We start from the raw sequence: 18078 nt of genomic DNA, 5'->3' as shown, positions 1-18078 counted from the left end.
AATAATGAAATCGAACTACTTCTGGCGTAAGCTGTCTGGTCTACCTTTACCAAACAATTAAACGGGGGTCAATTTATAGTAGAGGACATAATTCAATATTGGATTTTTTATTGCTAATATCAAGTTCAGACAAAAGGAATACAATTTTGTCTATGATACTTTTGGCACTCTTTACTCATAACCAAAATATCGGGAGATGAAAATCATTAAACTACTAAAAAGTTGTTACAGTACAGGTGTATTGCATGTGTTGCCACCAACCAAACCTCATGATTAATTCTTAGCAGACAATTGTTTAGACAATTCCAAGACACTTTTCTTTATGCCGTTTCCCTCGCAAATGATTTAGAACCGAGATATTTAATATACTGAGGGGTCCAAGGAAGTTAGGTAAAGTTAGGTAGGTTTGGTTGGTGCTCTCAACCACCTATTACTAATTAAGTTAGCCTAACCAACCAAAACCAGTCCGACTAATTACCCAAATGTAGCCGCAATGAAGTCAAATAATGGTCCTACATGAATAAATCGGACTTTGCCCCCGGTGGACCCCTCCGACTTACTGTAATAAATATCTTAGTTCTAGTTCGTTTGCAAGGGACTTGTCAAAGAAGAAAGTGTCTTTGAATTGTCATCTAAACTATTGTGTGCATAGAAAATCAAGAGATTTGGTTGGTGGCAAGAAGTGCAATAATAGCTTAATTTTTTTCTAGTGGTTTCTGATTTTCAACTCCCGATACCTCGGTTATGAGTAAAGAGCACCAAAAGTGTCATATATGAAAATTTTATTGTTTTTTTCTGATCTTATTAGCTATATAAAAAATCCAATATTGAATTATTGGTATTATTATCATGAGCGGAAGAAATGTTATAGAAGAAACGTGTTTTAGACTTGTCTAAATTACTGATTTCAAGACTTAAAATCCTAAAAATTGCTGGATGATCGAAACGATAATTTTACCGAATTTGTCCTCTACTATCCTATACAGGTATCAATAACATATCTGTCGCTGTTAAAATTTAAAAACTGCCAGAGATTAACAAGCCCATGAACAGATATATGTTTTGCCATACCTGTAGACTATTGAGTGACAAACACCACCAGTCTTACCAAATACAGGCAAGCCAATGGGCGATGAGGGCGAAGGTGGCCATGAGCAGAAGAAGGACGGCTGCGCCATACTCTGAATACCTGTCTATCTTCCTGGCAACCCTGACCAGCCGCAGGAGTCTGGCAGTCTTCAGGAGGCCGATGAGGGTCGTCGTCTGCAGTTTAGGAACAAGATATGGTCAAAAGATGTTCCAGACAAGACAGCAAACTCCGGTCAATGTCCAGTGATTGTAGCTTCCTCGAGCCGGATCCAGGGGAGGTCCTGACCCCATTTTCATCAGAAAATTCCAATACCTTTTCTTTACTGCAGTATTGTACTAAGGCGTTTTTGTATCGTAAAAAGTAATTACGGTTTATTTATAGTATCACACCGGCCTTTATTTGTGTATTAAAAATACGTATCTCGTAATGTCTACACAATTCTAAGACATTTTTCTTCTATGACATTTCCACCGGAAATTAAGGATAGCCGAGATAATAATTTTTCAAGATTATTACTTTCGCTCAGTCACAAGTGTCTCTATGACTCGGAGATGGTCTGACCCTTGTCCCCGCATGGCTCCAGGCCTCCGGCAGGGAGCTGGTTAGGTTTTCTTGTTTGGTTGGTAATATAATTTATTTATTCTGAAAAAAAGCTAACTTTTTGCGTTATGATCGTTGGGAGGGGGGTTATCTTTATTATAAAAAAAGGTGATTTCCGATGGAAATGAATATCAAACTCGTTCGAAACTTGTCAAAATACGTCGGAAAAACTTATTTTTAATGTTGAAATAAAGACCGGTGTGATACAATAAATTTACCGTAATTACTATTTACCTCAGAATATCTCCTAGTATATAGTGCACAAGGCCTCAAAATGCCCACGATACTGGTCATATTTCAATAAAAAATTCTATGGAGGGGGGGGGGGGCATGGAGTACTCCCCTAAATCTCCCCAGCTGGGTCATCTCGCTAGGCTCGCCATGGTCCCCTCCACCCACATCTCTTGATATTCCTGGATCCGCCCCTGCTTCTCGTGTACCCTGGCAACAAGTTAACTGTCACATTATGGTTTAGTCATTATTTTAAAATATTGACAAATTTTGCAAGGTATTTGCATTCTTTATCTTTAAACTAATCCTTCATGAAAAACTTTTCCAAAAGAAGTGTCCCAGAATATACAAGGTATCGTAACTTCACATTTAACCGGAGTAGACTGTCTTTGTGTTCACTGGTGCTTGGAAGACATATGTGTACACCAGTGTTATTGATATACTGTAGCTACGTATGAGTGATCTAGGAGGCACTACTACATTGGTCTATCTGTTCTATCATCAACTAGGCTGTCACCCACATCCCTCTGCTCTACTGTACAGACTTGAGATGATAACACTGCAGCAAGAACTATGTTTGCTTGCTGCAGAGCAATTAACCATCTGTTGAAGATGGTATGTGCTCCTAAAGTCATCGTCACCAAAGGATTAATGTCAAAAGTTATTTTTAAATACAAGCTTATAAATTAAACTATTGAGAAATCCAGCTGCTGTGATAAGACGAAAAATGACTAAGATAAAAATACAACAGCAAAGTGTGAGAGCCATTGGGCGCAGGTGATGACACACTGTCTGTGGAAGTAGACAATCGTTTGATTATGGCGATGTTTGCTATGGTTGTCACCACCAGTTTTTCACGTGATCAAGAATCACAACTCTTCAAATATAAAACTAGAAATCATTGAATACTGAACTTAGGGACTACTGATATGAAACTACACACTTTAATTTATTGTGAGCTGTTGAGTCTCACATTCCCAGGAAAAATGATCACCTGATATAATGTAGTTGAACATGCCCGTGCTAAAATGGCGTAACAAGCTTGCAATATGAATCTGTTTTCATGTGTTATTAGTTCTATAGTGACGTGATCAACAGCTGTACATAAGAATTGGCATGGTGGCTCTCTGTACACGATGCTGCCACACACACAGACGGTAGCAGGAGAAAACGGCCCCAGTCGAAAACGGCCCAAACCAAAACAGCCCCACTCTTACCAAAACGGAACGGCCTCACCCTGTGACCAAAACGGCCTAACTCTAACCTAACCTAACCAAACCAGAAGTGGCAACTGTCAAATGTAAACGAAGTAAACATTGGACCAAACAACCAGTTGCCACTTCTGGTTAGTTACCCAGCCAACTCAGACTGCCAACATGGCTGCTATCATGCTCAGTTTTGGTTAGGTTAGGTTAGAGTTAGGCCGTTTTGGTCACGGTGGGGCCGTTCTGGTTTGGGCCGTTTTCGATTGAGGCCGTTTTGTCTCGAAACCCACACAAACAGACATACACACAGCATCGTATCCAATGTGATGGTTTAAAAACGTTGTCAGTGAAGTCTAGTACAGTAATAAGTTAACAGATCAAATAAAAGACCGTGAAAACAGATTCACGAATGTATTAGGTACGATAAAAAAAATACAACTATTCAGGTATGGCCATCCCTCATTTTGTTTCCTATTTGGTGAAAGCACAAACACACTGCTTAAAAAGATCGGTACACGGAAGGATTTCAACAAATTATCCTACAGGGCAAGGGGCCAAAGAGAGGCGAGGTATGTCCAACTGTCTCCTGGAGGACTGGGGTGTTATTTCCATTGAATAAGTTACACTGCGCGTTATTCAGGAGCATATTATTCTACATATTCCGACTCAGTAGAGTTTTATGAAGATATATTCTACATGGTGAACAGAGTGCTAAAAGAATCAACCTGGGATAATTACACAAGAGAAGAAAATTCCCCCGGGACTACCTGACGAAGCTTACCACCTCACCAAGAGAACACGACGGTCTCCTATACCACATAATGCTTGTTCATACGTACACCGCACTAGCACATAAACTCTCTCTTGTGTATGGAAATGTTATCTACAGGCACATGTCATCCTGTAAGCGTGTCACTGAAGGCTACATCTTCAACCTGACATGAATCTACAAGTGACGCAGCCTGGGTTCTGCACCCCGTCTGAATATCCTTTGGCCAGAATTCGTACTGGATTTGTTTCTTTGGCTTCAACGCCGAGGGTGAGAGAAGTTGCCAGAACAACAAATGAAGAACTAGAGATGCAGAGCTTTAGGTGGGGTATGTGCACACCTCAGCTGCAAACACAAAAGAAAGGGCAACAACGCACCACCGTTCAGTAGGTCTTGTTGTGGATGAAGAAGAATCAGTGTTTGTGCTAATCGTCAGGAGCATAAAGCCCCAGCCTTAAGCCTACGAGGTTCTGCAAATGAGCATATAATGTGCTACAAAACAAGTGTATACTACAGAAATGTTATATCTTAATAAACAATAATAAAACAAAAACTATAAGGAAAAAGAAAATACATAACCTATGATCAGAGCTCATTTTAAAAGGCAAATAAAGAGTACAACAAAAACTGCCTGAAGAAGAAATAGTTTGGAAACATAAGTGAAAATAGGACCTAAGAAGATAATATTGTCCTATAAAATTAAATAACAACAGTGATCATAAGCACAAGTGATGCAATACACAGAAGCATGTATGTATTGAACAAACTTTATATAAAATGAAAAATTATATATCCAACAAAAGTTATAATGGACACAGCTCTCATACCAAAAGAAAAGAAAGGTACTGAAGAGGGACACTCATAATATGATCTAACGCTAAGTAACCTACAAATTAATAACTAATGAAAAGCAATTGTCAACAATGATTAAAGTAGCCACATACAGACGTTGTTGCTTTGTAAGTGATGAACTTGAAGGCCCTTCACACAAACAAATATATTTTAGAAAAGAATACACCCGACCTACTGAAGAACAGAACATAGGCTCCATAAGCATAATAATGTTCTGCGAATCACATATCCCAACGGGACGAAGAAACTGTATTAATGAAACCGAATGCGAAAAGGACGTGGGTGTGTATGTTGACAATGAGCTATAGTTCTCGGGCCATTGTGAGAAGAAGGTGAATTAAACAACTAAACCTTCAAGAGTGAGGTGCTTCCCCGCCTAGAGTACTGCCTGGTCCCCGAGATATGCAAGGGACTGTCAGTTGATTGAAAATGTCCAAAGGGAGGCCACCAGACTGGTGCCTGCACTTCGGCACCTCAGCTACCCAGAGAGATTAGAGCGCCTGCAACTGCCTAGCTTATACTCCAGACGGGCAAGGGGTGACCTAATTGAGGTGAATAAACATCTCAGAGAACACTACTCAGTCGAGTGTCCATATCTGGAACTGGCGGACGCCCGCCCCACAAGGGGTCACAGCTCAGGGATGAAGAAGCCAAAATTCCAGGGCAAACTTCTAAGTGAGAATTGTAAACTCTTGGAACAACCTGCCAGAGTGTTGTGACGGCACCGAGTGTGAGCTGTTTCAAGGCCATACTTGACCAACACTGGAGTAAGTTCAGATACATTCAGGAGCCAGTGCATGCCCAGTACTTGCCAATAGTGCGTAACAGAGACGTGACCGACCGCCCAAGCAGCTAACGAGCCGATCAGTGGCGAAGAGGATAAAAGTAAAGTAAAAGGAAGATTTTGTCCTACAACAGAACAGCCCTAACCCATAGAAGAACGAAAACATCCCCCAGAAACGACAGATATTCTATAAGTTAACAACATTGTTCTTCTTTGAGAGCTTTGAACCTACAGCAGAATAATAGTACCATAAGAAAGGCTGACAGTCTTCTAAAAATGAGACAGGATGATTCTACGGAAATAATGGTCTGTACAAGATCACTGATGTTTTACACGTAAAAATATGCATAATAATTATGTTCTGGTGGAAAAATCCTCATTTACAGGTAATAACTTTGTAAAAACACAATACCAAATATTCTACTACAGGAACCATAACTTTCCATGCGAAGCTTCCTGCCCTGTACGATTTATGAGTGGGGGTGAGCATACCACTAAAGGCATACCACAACCTGTAGCAGCCTACCATACAAGGCATAACTCATCTCACAGCATCATAGTAGCCTGTGGTTGTATGCTGATAATAGGAAGAAACTTCTCTTGTAGCAATATCATTACCAGAGGCGTACTTCAGCCAACAGGGCGCATGCGAGAGTAGACACACCTCTGCTGCGGCACTATTTAAGGCACATCACTGTACTGGCATACTACTGGAGGCATAACATAGTCTACTGGGGGTAGTTCACAGACAATATACCTGTGTAAGACATGACTACTGGATGAACACACCAGTTTACAGTAGCACGCCACTTTGAAACATCCACCAAATACATACCCAAACTTCACGGGGCTTATAACGAGTCAGTGCACATCACCCGGGGCTTATATCAGTCGCCCAATGCGTGCCTACCCTTGTGATGGTAAGCGTCAGAGAACATCAGCCACTGTCCATAAGGTGAAGTCGAGTCGCCAGTTAACCATCTCTGCTTCTTCCCGTTCCTCCGCCTGGGTCTGGAGTTCCCAAGGTTGTCTAGGTTATTACAACCACATCCGCGCCAAGGAAACGTAATGCCTTCGTCCATCATGGCGATAAACACATACGAGGAGTCACACAAAAGGACGGCAGGTATGAGGTCTGACACAAGCAAACTCTCTCACAATTAATCCTTACGTCACAAACACAAGCAGCCGGAAAAACGTACATTTAGGACAAACTGATAAACATTTGTTTCCCAGACACGAACAAAGCTTCAGAAGTGATCGTAAGTTGAGTGTGTCTTATCTACCTGGGCAGAAAGTGACCACGCAGCATACTGGTTAGCGGCTGGTGTCCTCGAGAACCCGCGTCACAAGAGGCAAGGGTATGTGTACCGGGATCCCCCCTTGATGGAGGCTGCCAGCAGCTATCTACTCATAGGGTGGAGCCTGAGGCACGTAGCTAGGATTTACACAAACACCATGAGCACAACTTTGCATTCGGGGCAGCTACTACAGGTCCGGCTCATTTCTGGGTCTGCAACATTACAGCGAAGTGAGGATTTTCCCTTCATTATCTGGTTGGGTCAAGACTCGCTTGGATACTGCAAAAAACCTTTCTCTGTCATATAAAATAATCACTCCTCACTTCTTATACTTACATGTGTGTGTTAAAGCGTACGAATATACCAACCTAAATATCCAGTGCGTAGCGAGACCTCGCTGTAATGTATTAGACACAGGCAGATGGGCTGCAACCCTTAGCCTAGAGCGGGTTGGAGGAGGGACACCGAGGGTGAGTGATGGTGGTGACTGAGCTCCATGATCACTAGCCGGAGGTGGCTGAACGATCGGGTGGTGAGAGCCACCTATCTGGCCCTCATCGTCCCCACCAGCTGCCCGGGCAACTACTCCAACCACCGTCGCCTGAGTCACTGCACTTCTCATGAGCTGCACCGGAAGATTGACCGGGAACTGTCAGGAAGCAGCAATTCGTTGGGTCAATATACATGGTTGCCAAATTTAAGGATTCCGTCGTGTCTGGGGGCGCGTCATCTTCAGTCCTGGGCAACTGATGAGGGTGACGAGGTCAGGGGGGTGAAAAGGGACCCCCTGAGCGCCTGCCGCTGACTACCGAGTGGATGGAAAGTCGGGCAACACTGATAACTGAACACCGGGCAGATAATACAAGGGGCTGTATGTAGAATAATATGACTTCCTGAATTACCTTCTCATTTTCCTGGATTAAGCATGGAAAAAGGTAAGAAAACAATTAGTGTTTTCGAGAGCGACAAGGGACGGGGTGAGGCCAAGATGATAGAGCAGAGCAACGAGTCAAGGTCAGTGAGCGACCATTGTCCCGGCACACAGCCATGCACTGCTGTTAGAAGCTAACGCGTCTCCAAGAGCTGAGGAGACGGCATACATGCGCACTTAACCCCCTGCTAGGTCCCGCGCTCTCTCCTGCAATATATGATACTCTACACCAGCATCTTGCTTTGGTGTTTAAGTAATACCTGAAGAGGTTGTTCATGTGCTGTTTTTCAGCCGAGGAGCCGAAATGTAATCGACTCATCAAACCAAGAAGTCACGGAACAGCCAGAACAGCCAATGACATAACCTCAAGCAGAGAAACTCACCAAATGCATCTCTCAAGGCTACTATTAGTGCTGAGAGGTGGCAGATAACGTAGCAGGGGCCTTAGTAATAACAGGGGGAACTAAGAGAATGATTTACCTCATCCTGACAACAGGTACTCTACAACTGCTCACTATCAGTGCCGCTGGTGGTGAGGAGTGTGAGGCCACTGACAACTTTATAATATCTCCTGTGCATGACTAACTTACAAAGGGGTCAAACTCTTTTACTGTCTCGTGCATAATAATAAGTCACAGTAAGCCAAACTTCACTGTTTGTGCATGAGACTACAAGTGAGGTCAGTAGAGCACGAGCATTGAGTAGTGTGTCTATATGTTTGTTGGGGTGCAAAATTAGTCTCTGTGTTTTAGATGAGATGAGCTCGCCAAACAGTTTAGATGTGGTTTCATTGAACAAAATTAATTTTTGCAATAAAGTGTTACAGGCTGCACATAGCTGGTGTCATGAGGCACATGTGCGAGTCAGTTTAAAGCTTGGGTAGTTTTACCTTTTCATCATCTGCCTCCTGCTGTAAAAGATGTCAGAAATACAATTAGAACAAGATGAGACAGTGGCGGGTAGGTGAGCGGGTAGCGGGCGACCACACCATTCACACCAGCACAGGTACGGAGAAACCCATGGAAATATTGCAGCATATAAAAACATCTGTCTGTACAAACATCTGGTAACACAAGCACCTGTCCTCACAAACACCTGGTCACAAACACCTGCTCGCACAAACACCTGGTCACAAACACCTGCTCGCACAAACACCTGGTCACAAACACCTGCTCGCACAAACACCTGCTCACACAAACACCTGCTCACACAAACACTTGTAAGCCCATAAAACATGTAGTATCTTCATAAAATGATGCAACTTAAATGACAGAAACCCATCATTAACTTACTGAATAACTGAGAGCTATATAAATTAACAAAACAATAAAACCAAGTACTGACACAGTGATAATACAGAAATATTTATTAAAGACCCTGAAAACCTCTAATTATTATTATACAATATACCAATAAAAATTTCCACTGCTGACAAGATGACACAATCACGTCAACGGACAAGTGATAAAGTTGATATAATTATTGGTAGCTATTGATAGGAAGAGCAGCAAGAAGATAAAATTAATGAAAACAATTTCATCAGGAAGCGAACTATCTCTAGTGAACATGAGAAATAATGGTATTGTATGTGGCAACGCACCACAAAGACACTACACAGGAAGCCTAGAACGTGTGTTAGCTTACCAAGGTCACACAGCCTCCTCCTCATCTCCTTCACCCCTTATTTTCCTCTCATCGTTTCCTCTTACCTTCTTGTGGGGGGTTTGTTGTCCTCATTCTGTCTTAAATGAAATGTTATTAGTTATTTCTCTTTAATTAAATTCCTCGCGATTACTTACGTGCTCCATATGGATAAAATTTCATGAAGAAATGCCTATTAAAATTAAATTAAACTTCTTAATTATCTTATGAAAACATCACTAAGTTCCCTTTTATACTGCATATAAAAACTAAATTAAGGTTCTGGAAAGTAAAATTGTTATTAAAAATTATTGTTATAATTTAACGCTTGCTGCTCTTCTACTTGTCATCTTCAGCGAATCAATAGTTTTCCATAAAAAATTTATAAAAAGTTTTAAGCATTTATACCCCCCTAAAAAAATTCACACAAAGCCTTATGCAAATGAGCTATAATAATAATAATATTAATAATTAAACATACACGAACAAAAACACTTACCAAACATTCAAGTCTTTTGCATCTACTGTATAGTCAAGATTATTACAAACAATTTCCATGGGTTTCCCTTTCCTTTGCTCCGTTGTAAGTCAAAGAAATGTATATCAATTAACATATGTTTACATAATAAATAAATACACATCCGGGTACTGTTTATACTGAACTAGCTGATGGTGATTACAGGATTACACACACACACACACACACACACACACACACACACACACACACACACACACTCACGCACTCACATACATACATACATACATACATACATACATACATACATACATACATATATATATATATATATATCCTACACATACTGAACATACACACACAAACATATATATATTATATATATATATATATATATATATATATATATATATATATATATATATATATATATATATATATACAGGGTATACTATATGTGTGTGTGTATGGGGTGAATTAAGGAACTGTTAGTATACGAGAGGAGGGAGTGGACGCCTCTGTCAATTATCACTACAAAGAGAGAGAGAGAGAGAGAGAGAGAGAGAGAGAGAGAGAGAGAGAGAGAGAGAGAGAGAGAGAGACTAAAATGTAATAGTTTGAAGTAACACAACAGCGGGTGTGTGGGCACTTCCCTTACAGAAACAATGGATTTTAACCATAATACCCTGCGTTAGTTTATAGAGATATTAAGTAATAATATATCACAGTAATTGTTCGAGAGACACAGAGTGACGTGGTAAGGAGTGGTTCTCTCCTTCGCCACACCAGAGCTACACAGGGTGGGGACATCCGCCCCCTCCTCACTACATGTCATATTACCAGACCAACAGACGTCAAGGTTTATGTCTATTATACACATCTCATCCATACGTATGTTCAAACTGTTCCAAAAATACCCAAAATTAACTTACTATAACTTATAATCAAATGGAATACTCTTAATTAATCTGTATATCATGATTATATATATATATATATATATATATATATATATATATATATATATATATATATATATATATATATATATATATATATATATATATATATTTTTTATATATATATATATATATATATATATATATATATATATATATATATATATATATATATATATATATATATATATATATATATATATATATATATATATATATATATATATATATATATATATATATATATATATAAATAAATATCATTACTGAATTTTATTTATTAAATGAATAAGAATATATTGAAACCACAGAATACATAAAAGTTCTTACAGAGTTCTATTTCCTAAAGTTCATGCTTGGAGGAAAAACAGGGTCATGCAGACACGAACACGGAAGTAAACCACTATTGCAACCTTAAGGTATACCAGGAAGTATACCAGGAAGTATACCAGGAAGTATACCAGGAAGTATACCAGGAAGTTTACTGCTGCACCAGGATATAGTCTTACTAGACCAAGGACTATTGTGTACACCTTGTGGTCTCAGCTTAATCCTATATACAGTTACTCGATGGATTAATCCAAAGGCTATTCAGTAACAGAGAAACATTTAATACTACATCATGTTACTATCATAACTAGTAAACATAAGTAACTCATAACTAGTAAACATAAGTAACTGTTCATGTATATACCAAAAGGTTTAAAAGACATAATGAAAGTCCTTGAACTAGTATTTACTATTTCCGGTATGCAGGTAGGTTAATAGGAGGGGAATATCCCGGTAGGTCAGGGAAAAATACTTAACCTAGAAAATGTAAATAAGAGAAATCACCAGTGTTAAAAAACTTTAGTTTCCTGTGGGGAAAAAAAGATGTCATGTGCTATGCTCTAAATGTTATAAAACTAAGAACTGGATGTCTAGAAATGCAAAAATCTAAGGAAATTAGTAGTAGGGTGTTTTGTAGATACTCCGAGGCACTGCAGTGCATTATAAAGTAGAGAATTTATTTGCCAGATCGCATTTTAGTAGAATGCAGTCTGGCAGCTGCAGCCGGAATTAAGGTATGATTTTTTTTTATCGTATCTCTTGAATTAATTAGACCTTTAAGCATCAGGTCATAGTGAAGAAAATTGGATACCAGTCTGATTTACGACTTTGTTATTTCATATTAGATCTTTTTTAAAAATCATACCAATGTTTGGAGAAAATATTCAAATAAACGAAAATAAGGAAAAGTTATAAAAATCTTCAACAGCCTCATTCAGATACTATTAATAAAAGTCTAGCAGTCGTCACTATGACAACACAAAGAAAACAACTAATCTACTGGTCCTGGTGTACCTAAACCCATCCTCTAAGAGATTGAAGGGGTAACTATACAAAACTGAGATACAAAGCGAAACTGTCGCATTCAGATGTTTTTATATGTGATTACCGGAGGATGGAGTTAGGTTTTGCGGTCGGGCCGTTTGGGCAGTGAGGCCTCATGGGCGTCGTGCAGTCGTAGGATTAATGTGATCATAGGGAGAATATAATGATCACGGGCGTGGGCGTAGTGGCAGTGAAGCCTAGTGGGTGTCGTGCAGTCGGTAGTTTGTGATCAGGGGACTGGGTACTCACTCACTGAATCGAATTGGTAGAATAAGAACGTTCTCAGGCTGTGTTTATCTCGTGTCAAGAGTTGCATATGTGTGGCGTTATAAGAATGGTAAGTACGTTCCAGTTATTTTAATCATTGAATTATTATTGCATATATATATATATATATATATATATATATATATATATATATATATATATATATATATATATATATATATATATATATATATATATATATATATATATTGCATTTAATCTATACAATTAGCAGAGAGTTTGACAGCTGTTACAATGAACGCTGACAACACCTTGGTTATTATGTTACTCACAAATGTTAAAATAATCAAGGGATCCGCATCTACTACAAGTGGTACTTTACGGCAGATGAGCAAACATGCTAACACTTTTCAGTACATAAGTGTGTTATCTGATTCGGAGGAAAATTTTATGTATGAATAAGATAAAATAATACCTTAAATAACACATGCGGTAGCTGGCATGCATCATGTTCTGGAGATTAGGTCTTTATAAGTATGGAATTATTTCGCATAAAGCATAGCACATTCACAAGAAGGTTGAGGAGTGTATCCGGATTTCAAAACAAACCCTTTGATAAGTCTCTCTGCAACTTACACTGATTCTCAGCCAATTACCTACAGTATTGTTACATAGGAACCATAATACACCGACCGGGTCAGGAGACCATTAAGATTCAACCAATTGATTTGTGGTGGTGATCCCTTGGGAGAAGTTTCTACTAGGAAAAATGGTCCTAAAGTGCAACTATTTATCCAGGCATGTTATTATTTCCGGCGTCAATAGTGCACTTCTGCCTAAGTGGCTCTTCGAGTATCAGGCAAGTTGGTAAAACAAAACAAAAATAGAACTTTGTGGCGGGTGGTGTCATATTTTCTTCTGCATATTTTTTTTTTTTTAGTAATAATGATATATTTCCATTTTTCATCTAGTAAAATTTACCTCTAAATCTCTTTCTGCTGGAGCAGTAGCAGTGTGAGGCTGTGGAGAGGGTAAAAAAAAATAAGGTTGTTATTCAGGCCAAAAACAACACCACCACAGGAATCAAGAGATATTGCACTAAGATTACTTCAACATGGGGGCAGAAGGAGGAAGGAGGGAGAGGGACATTAATGTACAAAAAGATCATAATAAGGGAATAAAAATAAAAATACAATAGTAATTAGAAGAAACAGAATAAGGGAAAAGGAAGAAAAACTAAAAATGAATCAGTAGTAGATATAGTATGGAAAAAACAGAGAAGCTGCTGAGAAAAGAAATTATATGGGGGTAGAAGTTGAGCTAAATATAGACGAAGCTATTACAAAAACATAGCTCAGAGGGGACAAGGATCGAGGTTACAAAATTAAAACAGGATTGGGCGTCGGCGTCTGTAGGTTGTCGGTTGAGCCACTAACACATAGCTGAATATATTATCAATAGTATCGAAGTCTGCGACTAATTACAAATATCACGTTCCAGGAGGGTCCATCTAAAGGGGAATGTGGTCTGTCGCATGAGTTTTAAGATCAATCAAGGTCAAGGTCAGTGTGGTCAGAAAGGGTCATGCGACACGACAAACGTGGCGACCTTGTCTTACCTCTGCTCCTGCCTGCAGGAAAAAGAGAGGGAGAAAAATAAGGTGAGGCTCAGGGCCGTCCCCTCTACCCACATGGACCAAGAGGTCGGTCTCTCTGCCACCTGCTGGCGGAGGGAAAGACCAACCTGGCCTTCCCCTCTACCTGTGGTTGTTAAGAGGGATGACCAGACCAGATCTCCACCTTGACGCTGGTAGGCAAGAAGAAAGATCGAGACGGGTCCTTCCTTCCGCCAACACCAGCCACAGGGAAGGCCAGACCAGGTGCTCACAGTATTAAGTATGATGACCAATTCCTTGGATCCACTTGAGCAAAGGGATGCTTACATCATGAATTAAACCCTTATCCCTTAACCCTAACACCTGGCTCAAAGCAACTCCTACTATCAGTATCTCTCAGCGATAAAAAACTGTCAGTCAGGAAACATGTCAAGTATGGGACAGCACAGAGACTGTCCCCTCTACCATAATCTCTCCTATGTCCTCATGGGCCCACAGTCGGCCACACTGATAACCTGTACTACAACAGCATGATGGTTTCGCCTACTTTGGCTCATTTGTTGTAAGAAAGCAGGAGGTGTTAGGATGATGCACATGATGAATCTAGCGTTAGGTGAGAGTGTCCCGGTCCAGAGGTGAGCGGTACAGTGAGGGTTTACTCATGAGACCAGCTGCACGCGCCTGCCTCGGGAGATCCTGGTACTGTAGCCAGCCTCTCAGTGCCATATATGACCAATACAATTTAAACTTGTGCCCGGCTCTGTTGCTCCAACCAGGTGATGGACTGGTAGAGTTAGTAGTGCTAGATGAGCAAGCGAAGACATCAGAGTACTGGCATCTAGCGTACAAGAATAGTTTGGCTAATAGCTGGTATAGTATGATAGAGAAGTGATACTCCTAGTGTGCTACAGTCATCAGAAAACCGTGAGTGTCAGCCAAGGTGGTCCCGGCCTTCACGACGCTCCTAACTCAACGAAGCGAGTGAGGGTCGCAGACGGTCAGTGACGGAGGCCATACAGTCTCACGCCATAATGCTCAGAGTCGAGAGGCTCACTGACTGGGACTCAGTGCTCACTCGATTTTCATTCTCATAAATTTAATTTATGCCAATTTTCCACATGAATGAGGTATATATTTGACAAATTAGTGATCAATTTATCGTAGAGGACATAATTAGATATAGTTTTCTTCGTTTCATTATAATTTCAGACAAATACAAAATGAATATCCTCTACAGTTTGGCACTTTTGCATTTTACCCATAACCGGATATCGTGGTGAAAATCATACAATTAAATAAACTTTCAATATCAATATGAAAGAAAATTATTATAAAGGGCATTAATGCTTTTGTTGCCACAAACTGAATCTCGGGACTTTTATCTTTGCACGTAATAGCTTAGACAATTCTATGGTGTTTCCCTCGCAACGACCGAGAACCGAGGTATTTAATATGCTGGGGGTCCGGGAAGGTGAGGTAAGGTTGGATGGTGGCATCAACCACATATTACTAATAAGCTATCCAAACCAACCTAACCGGACCCCTGGGCATATTAAATACCTCGGTTCTCAGTCGTTGTGCGGAAAACATTGAAGAAAAATATTTAGACTCTAAACCTTTGTTTGCAAAGACAAAATTCCAGAGATTTGGTTGGTGACAGCAACACCTTTTATAATATTTTTGTTTTTGTTTTCAACTCACGACATATCGACTATGGGCAAAATGCATTAAAAGTGTCATATATGAGTGGTCTTGTTTTTGTTTGAAATTATTATTAAACACAAAAATATTCTAAATCTAACTATGTCTTCCACTATAAATTGACCGAACAAGTTGTGTTATGAAGCCACAAGAAGGCAAATTGTACAAACTCTGATTATAGGAATAAACGAACTAAAGAGTTCATGTTTTACCCATGTTATGCCAGGCACTGTTCCTGCACATGTCTTCAAGAATCATCAATCCTCAGCCTCCTTTGTCGCACAATAAGAAAATGCTCAAATAAATAATTTCTGCCACTTAAATTTTGTCTCACATGTGGGTGTTTATGTCAGGTGCACTACTCTATATTGTTTGGTTTAATTATGTAATATTATTTTAATGTGGAAAGTTTTATTACCTTTAACAAGATAATAATGATCACCTAAAAAAACGATAATTTTGTTCATTGAGTTATTGTGTTATTATTATCATTAATGACGGTGACCAATAGGAGACTGATTAAAAATAATTCTAAAGTTGATATTTATATTATAATTAATATATTATGTTCTAGGTAGCGAATTATATGACCATCACGTAATCTATTTATCTTATATTACATATATTTATCTTACTTCACAGGCTTAATGATGACGTAGTACTTAATATAGTTCCCTACTAGCATAAATAAGATAGTTACTAGCTATGGAGAATTTATATACAGTATATTAAGATAGTCAACAAAGTCTGCGAGATGAAGTACACTTGCTAGGAGTTATAACAGTCAGTGTGCTAGTACAAGGAGACAGTTAGTTAGTCAGGAATAAAAGAGCAAAACAGAAGGATAAAAAAAACATACATAATACATATCATTAATAATAACTTATGTCTGGTTATAATCATTAACATAAACTCTTAAAATTAGTTCATATTGCATTACTCCAAAAATTGAAAGGCAAAGTGAGAGTGCTTTACATATGAATTAGATCAAGGAAAATATACACATATTCAAGGAAATATAAAAAACAACAACAGTATTAAGGAAAAAATTTCATTAAGAGTACAACAACTTACTAAAGAATACTTAAGAATATACGATGATCACCGCCAATGTTATGTACTGTATACATATGGACAAATACACTGCCCCGCTGACCAATTTTTTGCATCTTAAAAACAAAATTCTTCAAAATTTCATAAAATGCTAAGTTGGTGAGGTTAGATCAGGTCAAATAGGGTCGCATATTCCCTCTTGATTACGTAATGCATACACGGTTAAATTTCATATATTTACATTTCGATTTTTTTTTTTTACAATTTCCAAGTTTTTTTCTTTTCATATCAAAGGATAATTTCTTCCGCTGAAATAAATTAGATCATTTTTATAAAGAGTGGTGAGGTTTCCTTCACACCAGCGAGTATTGTACACCGAATACCGAAGTCATTTACACTCTCGTTGGTGTCTAGCTCAAGTTATGAAATATTCTTGAAAGATCTTTATATTTTATTCTATTTATTTTTTTTTCACAACAAGTTTCTTCTTCCATGTTGTAAAGACTTGAAAAGTTTGTGGAGTGTGAGTCATGCTTCACACACACTCAGCAGCGAGACTTAGACACGCACGACACACTGAACCCGACACTGAACCCGACACTGAACCCCTGATACTCTGAACCCCCTGACACTACTGAATCCCTGATACTGAAACCCTGACACTACTGAACCCATGATATTATTGAACCCGTGACACCCTGAACCCCTGACACCTGAACCCCTGACATTCTGAAACCCCTGTGGAGTAAATTATGAGTTATGAAGATCTGATTTTTCTGATACGTGATGTTACAATATTTGTTAGTCATTATTATTATTATTAAATATTAGTTACTATTATTATTATTACTATTATTATTATTATTATTATCATCCGTACATAAATAAACGTCCAAAACCTTCTCTTGAACTTAAGATGAATTAAAACATTACAATGCTATTAATATCAAGTCAGGAGCAGTTGTGTACTTCTTTTTATGAGTAGATGATAATACTCTTGATTAAGTAACTATGATGCAATATAAATGTCAAAGTATCAGAAAAATATGGTTTCAAAATAGTCTGGGAGAGGTTCCGGGTGTAGGATTTTATGGTTCCGGGGTTTAGGGGCTTACGGGTTCAATAGGTTTAGGGTTCAAAGGTTTCATAGGTTCGGGTTTCAAGGAGTTCATGTGTTCGGAGTTCAAGGGGTTCATGTGTTCGGAGTTCAAGGGGTTCATGTGTTCGGAGTTCAAGGGGTTCATGTGTTCGGAGTTCAAGGGGTTC

The 18078-nt window shown here is 39.0% G+C and overlaps 1 protein-coding gene across 17 annotated transcripts in view; it reads right to left on the bottom strand.

Annotated features, from left to right (window-relative positions):
* The window catches only part of LOC121871006 (potassium voltage-gated channel unc-103-like), a 113934-nt gene that overhangs the window by 85186 nt on the left and 10670 nt on the right, over positions 1–18078 (bottom strand). For 16 of the 17 annotated variants that reach the window (XR_006089810.1, XM_042373049.1, XM_042373052.1 and 13 more), the window contains exons 3-5: positions 13425–13463; positions 8653–8673; positions 1109–1263 (exon numbers count right to left, since the gene is read on the bottom strand). Coding sequence is in view for 16 of the 17 variants with exons in the window: in XM_042373049.1 (XP_042228983.1) it covers positions 1109–1263; positions 8653–8673; positions 13425–13463 (215 nt within the window). In the remaining variant the exon portion in view is untranslated. Of the gene's footprint in view, positions 1–1108; positions 1264–8652; positions 8674–13424; positions 13464–14061; positions 14074–18078 lie in introns of all 17 variants that reach the window. The other variant, XM_042373050.1, reaches the window with a different exon arrangement.

This window comes from Homarus americanus, unplaced genomic scaffold (assembly GCF_018991925.1).
Source record: "Homarus americanus isolate GMGI-L3 unplaced genomic scaffold, GMGI_Hamer_2.0 scaffold52512, whole genome shotgun sequence".
Taxonomy (NCBI): Eukaryota; Metazoa; Arthropoda; class Malacostraca; order Decapoda; family Nephropidae; genus Homarus; species Homarus americanus.
The sequence above is the reverse complement of the archived record's forward strand: the minus strand, read 5'-3'. Positions and strand labels throughout refer to the sequence as shown.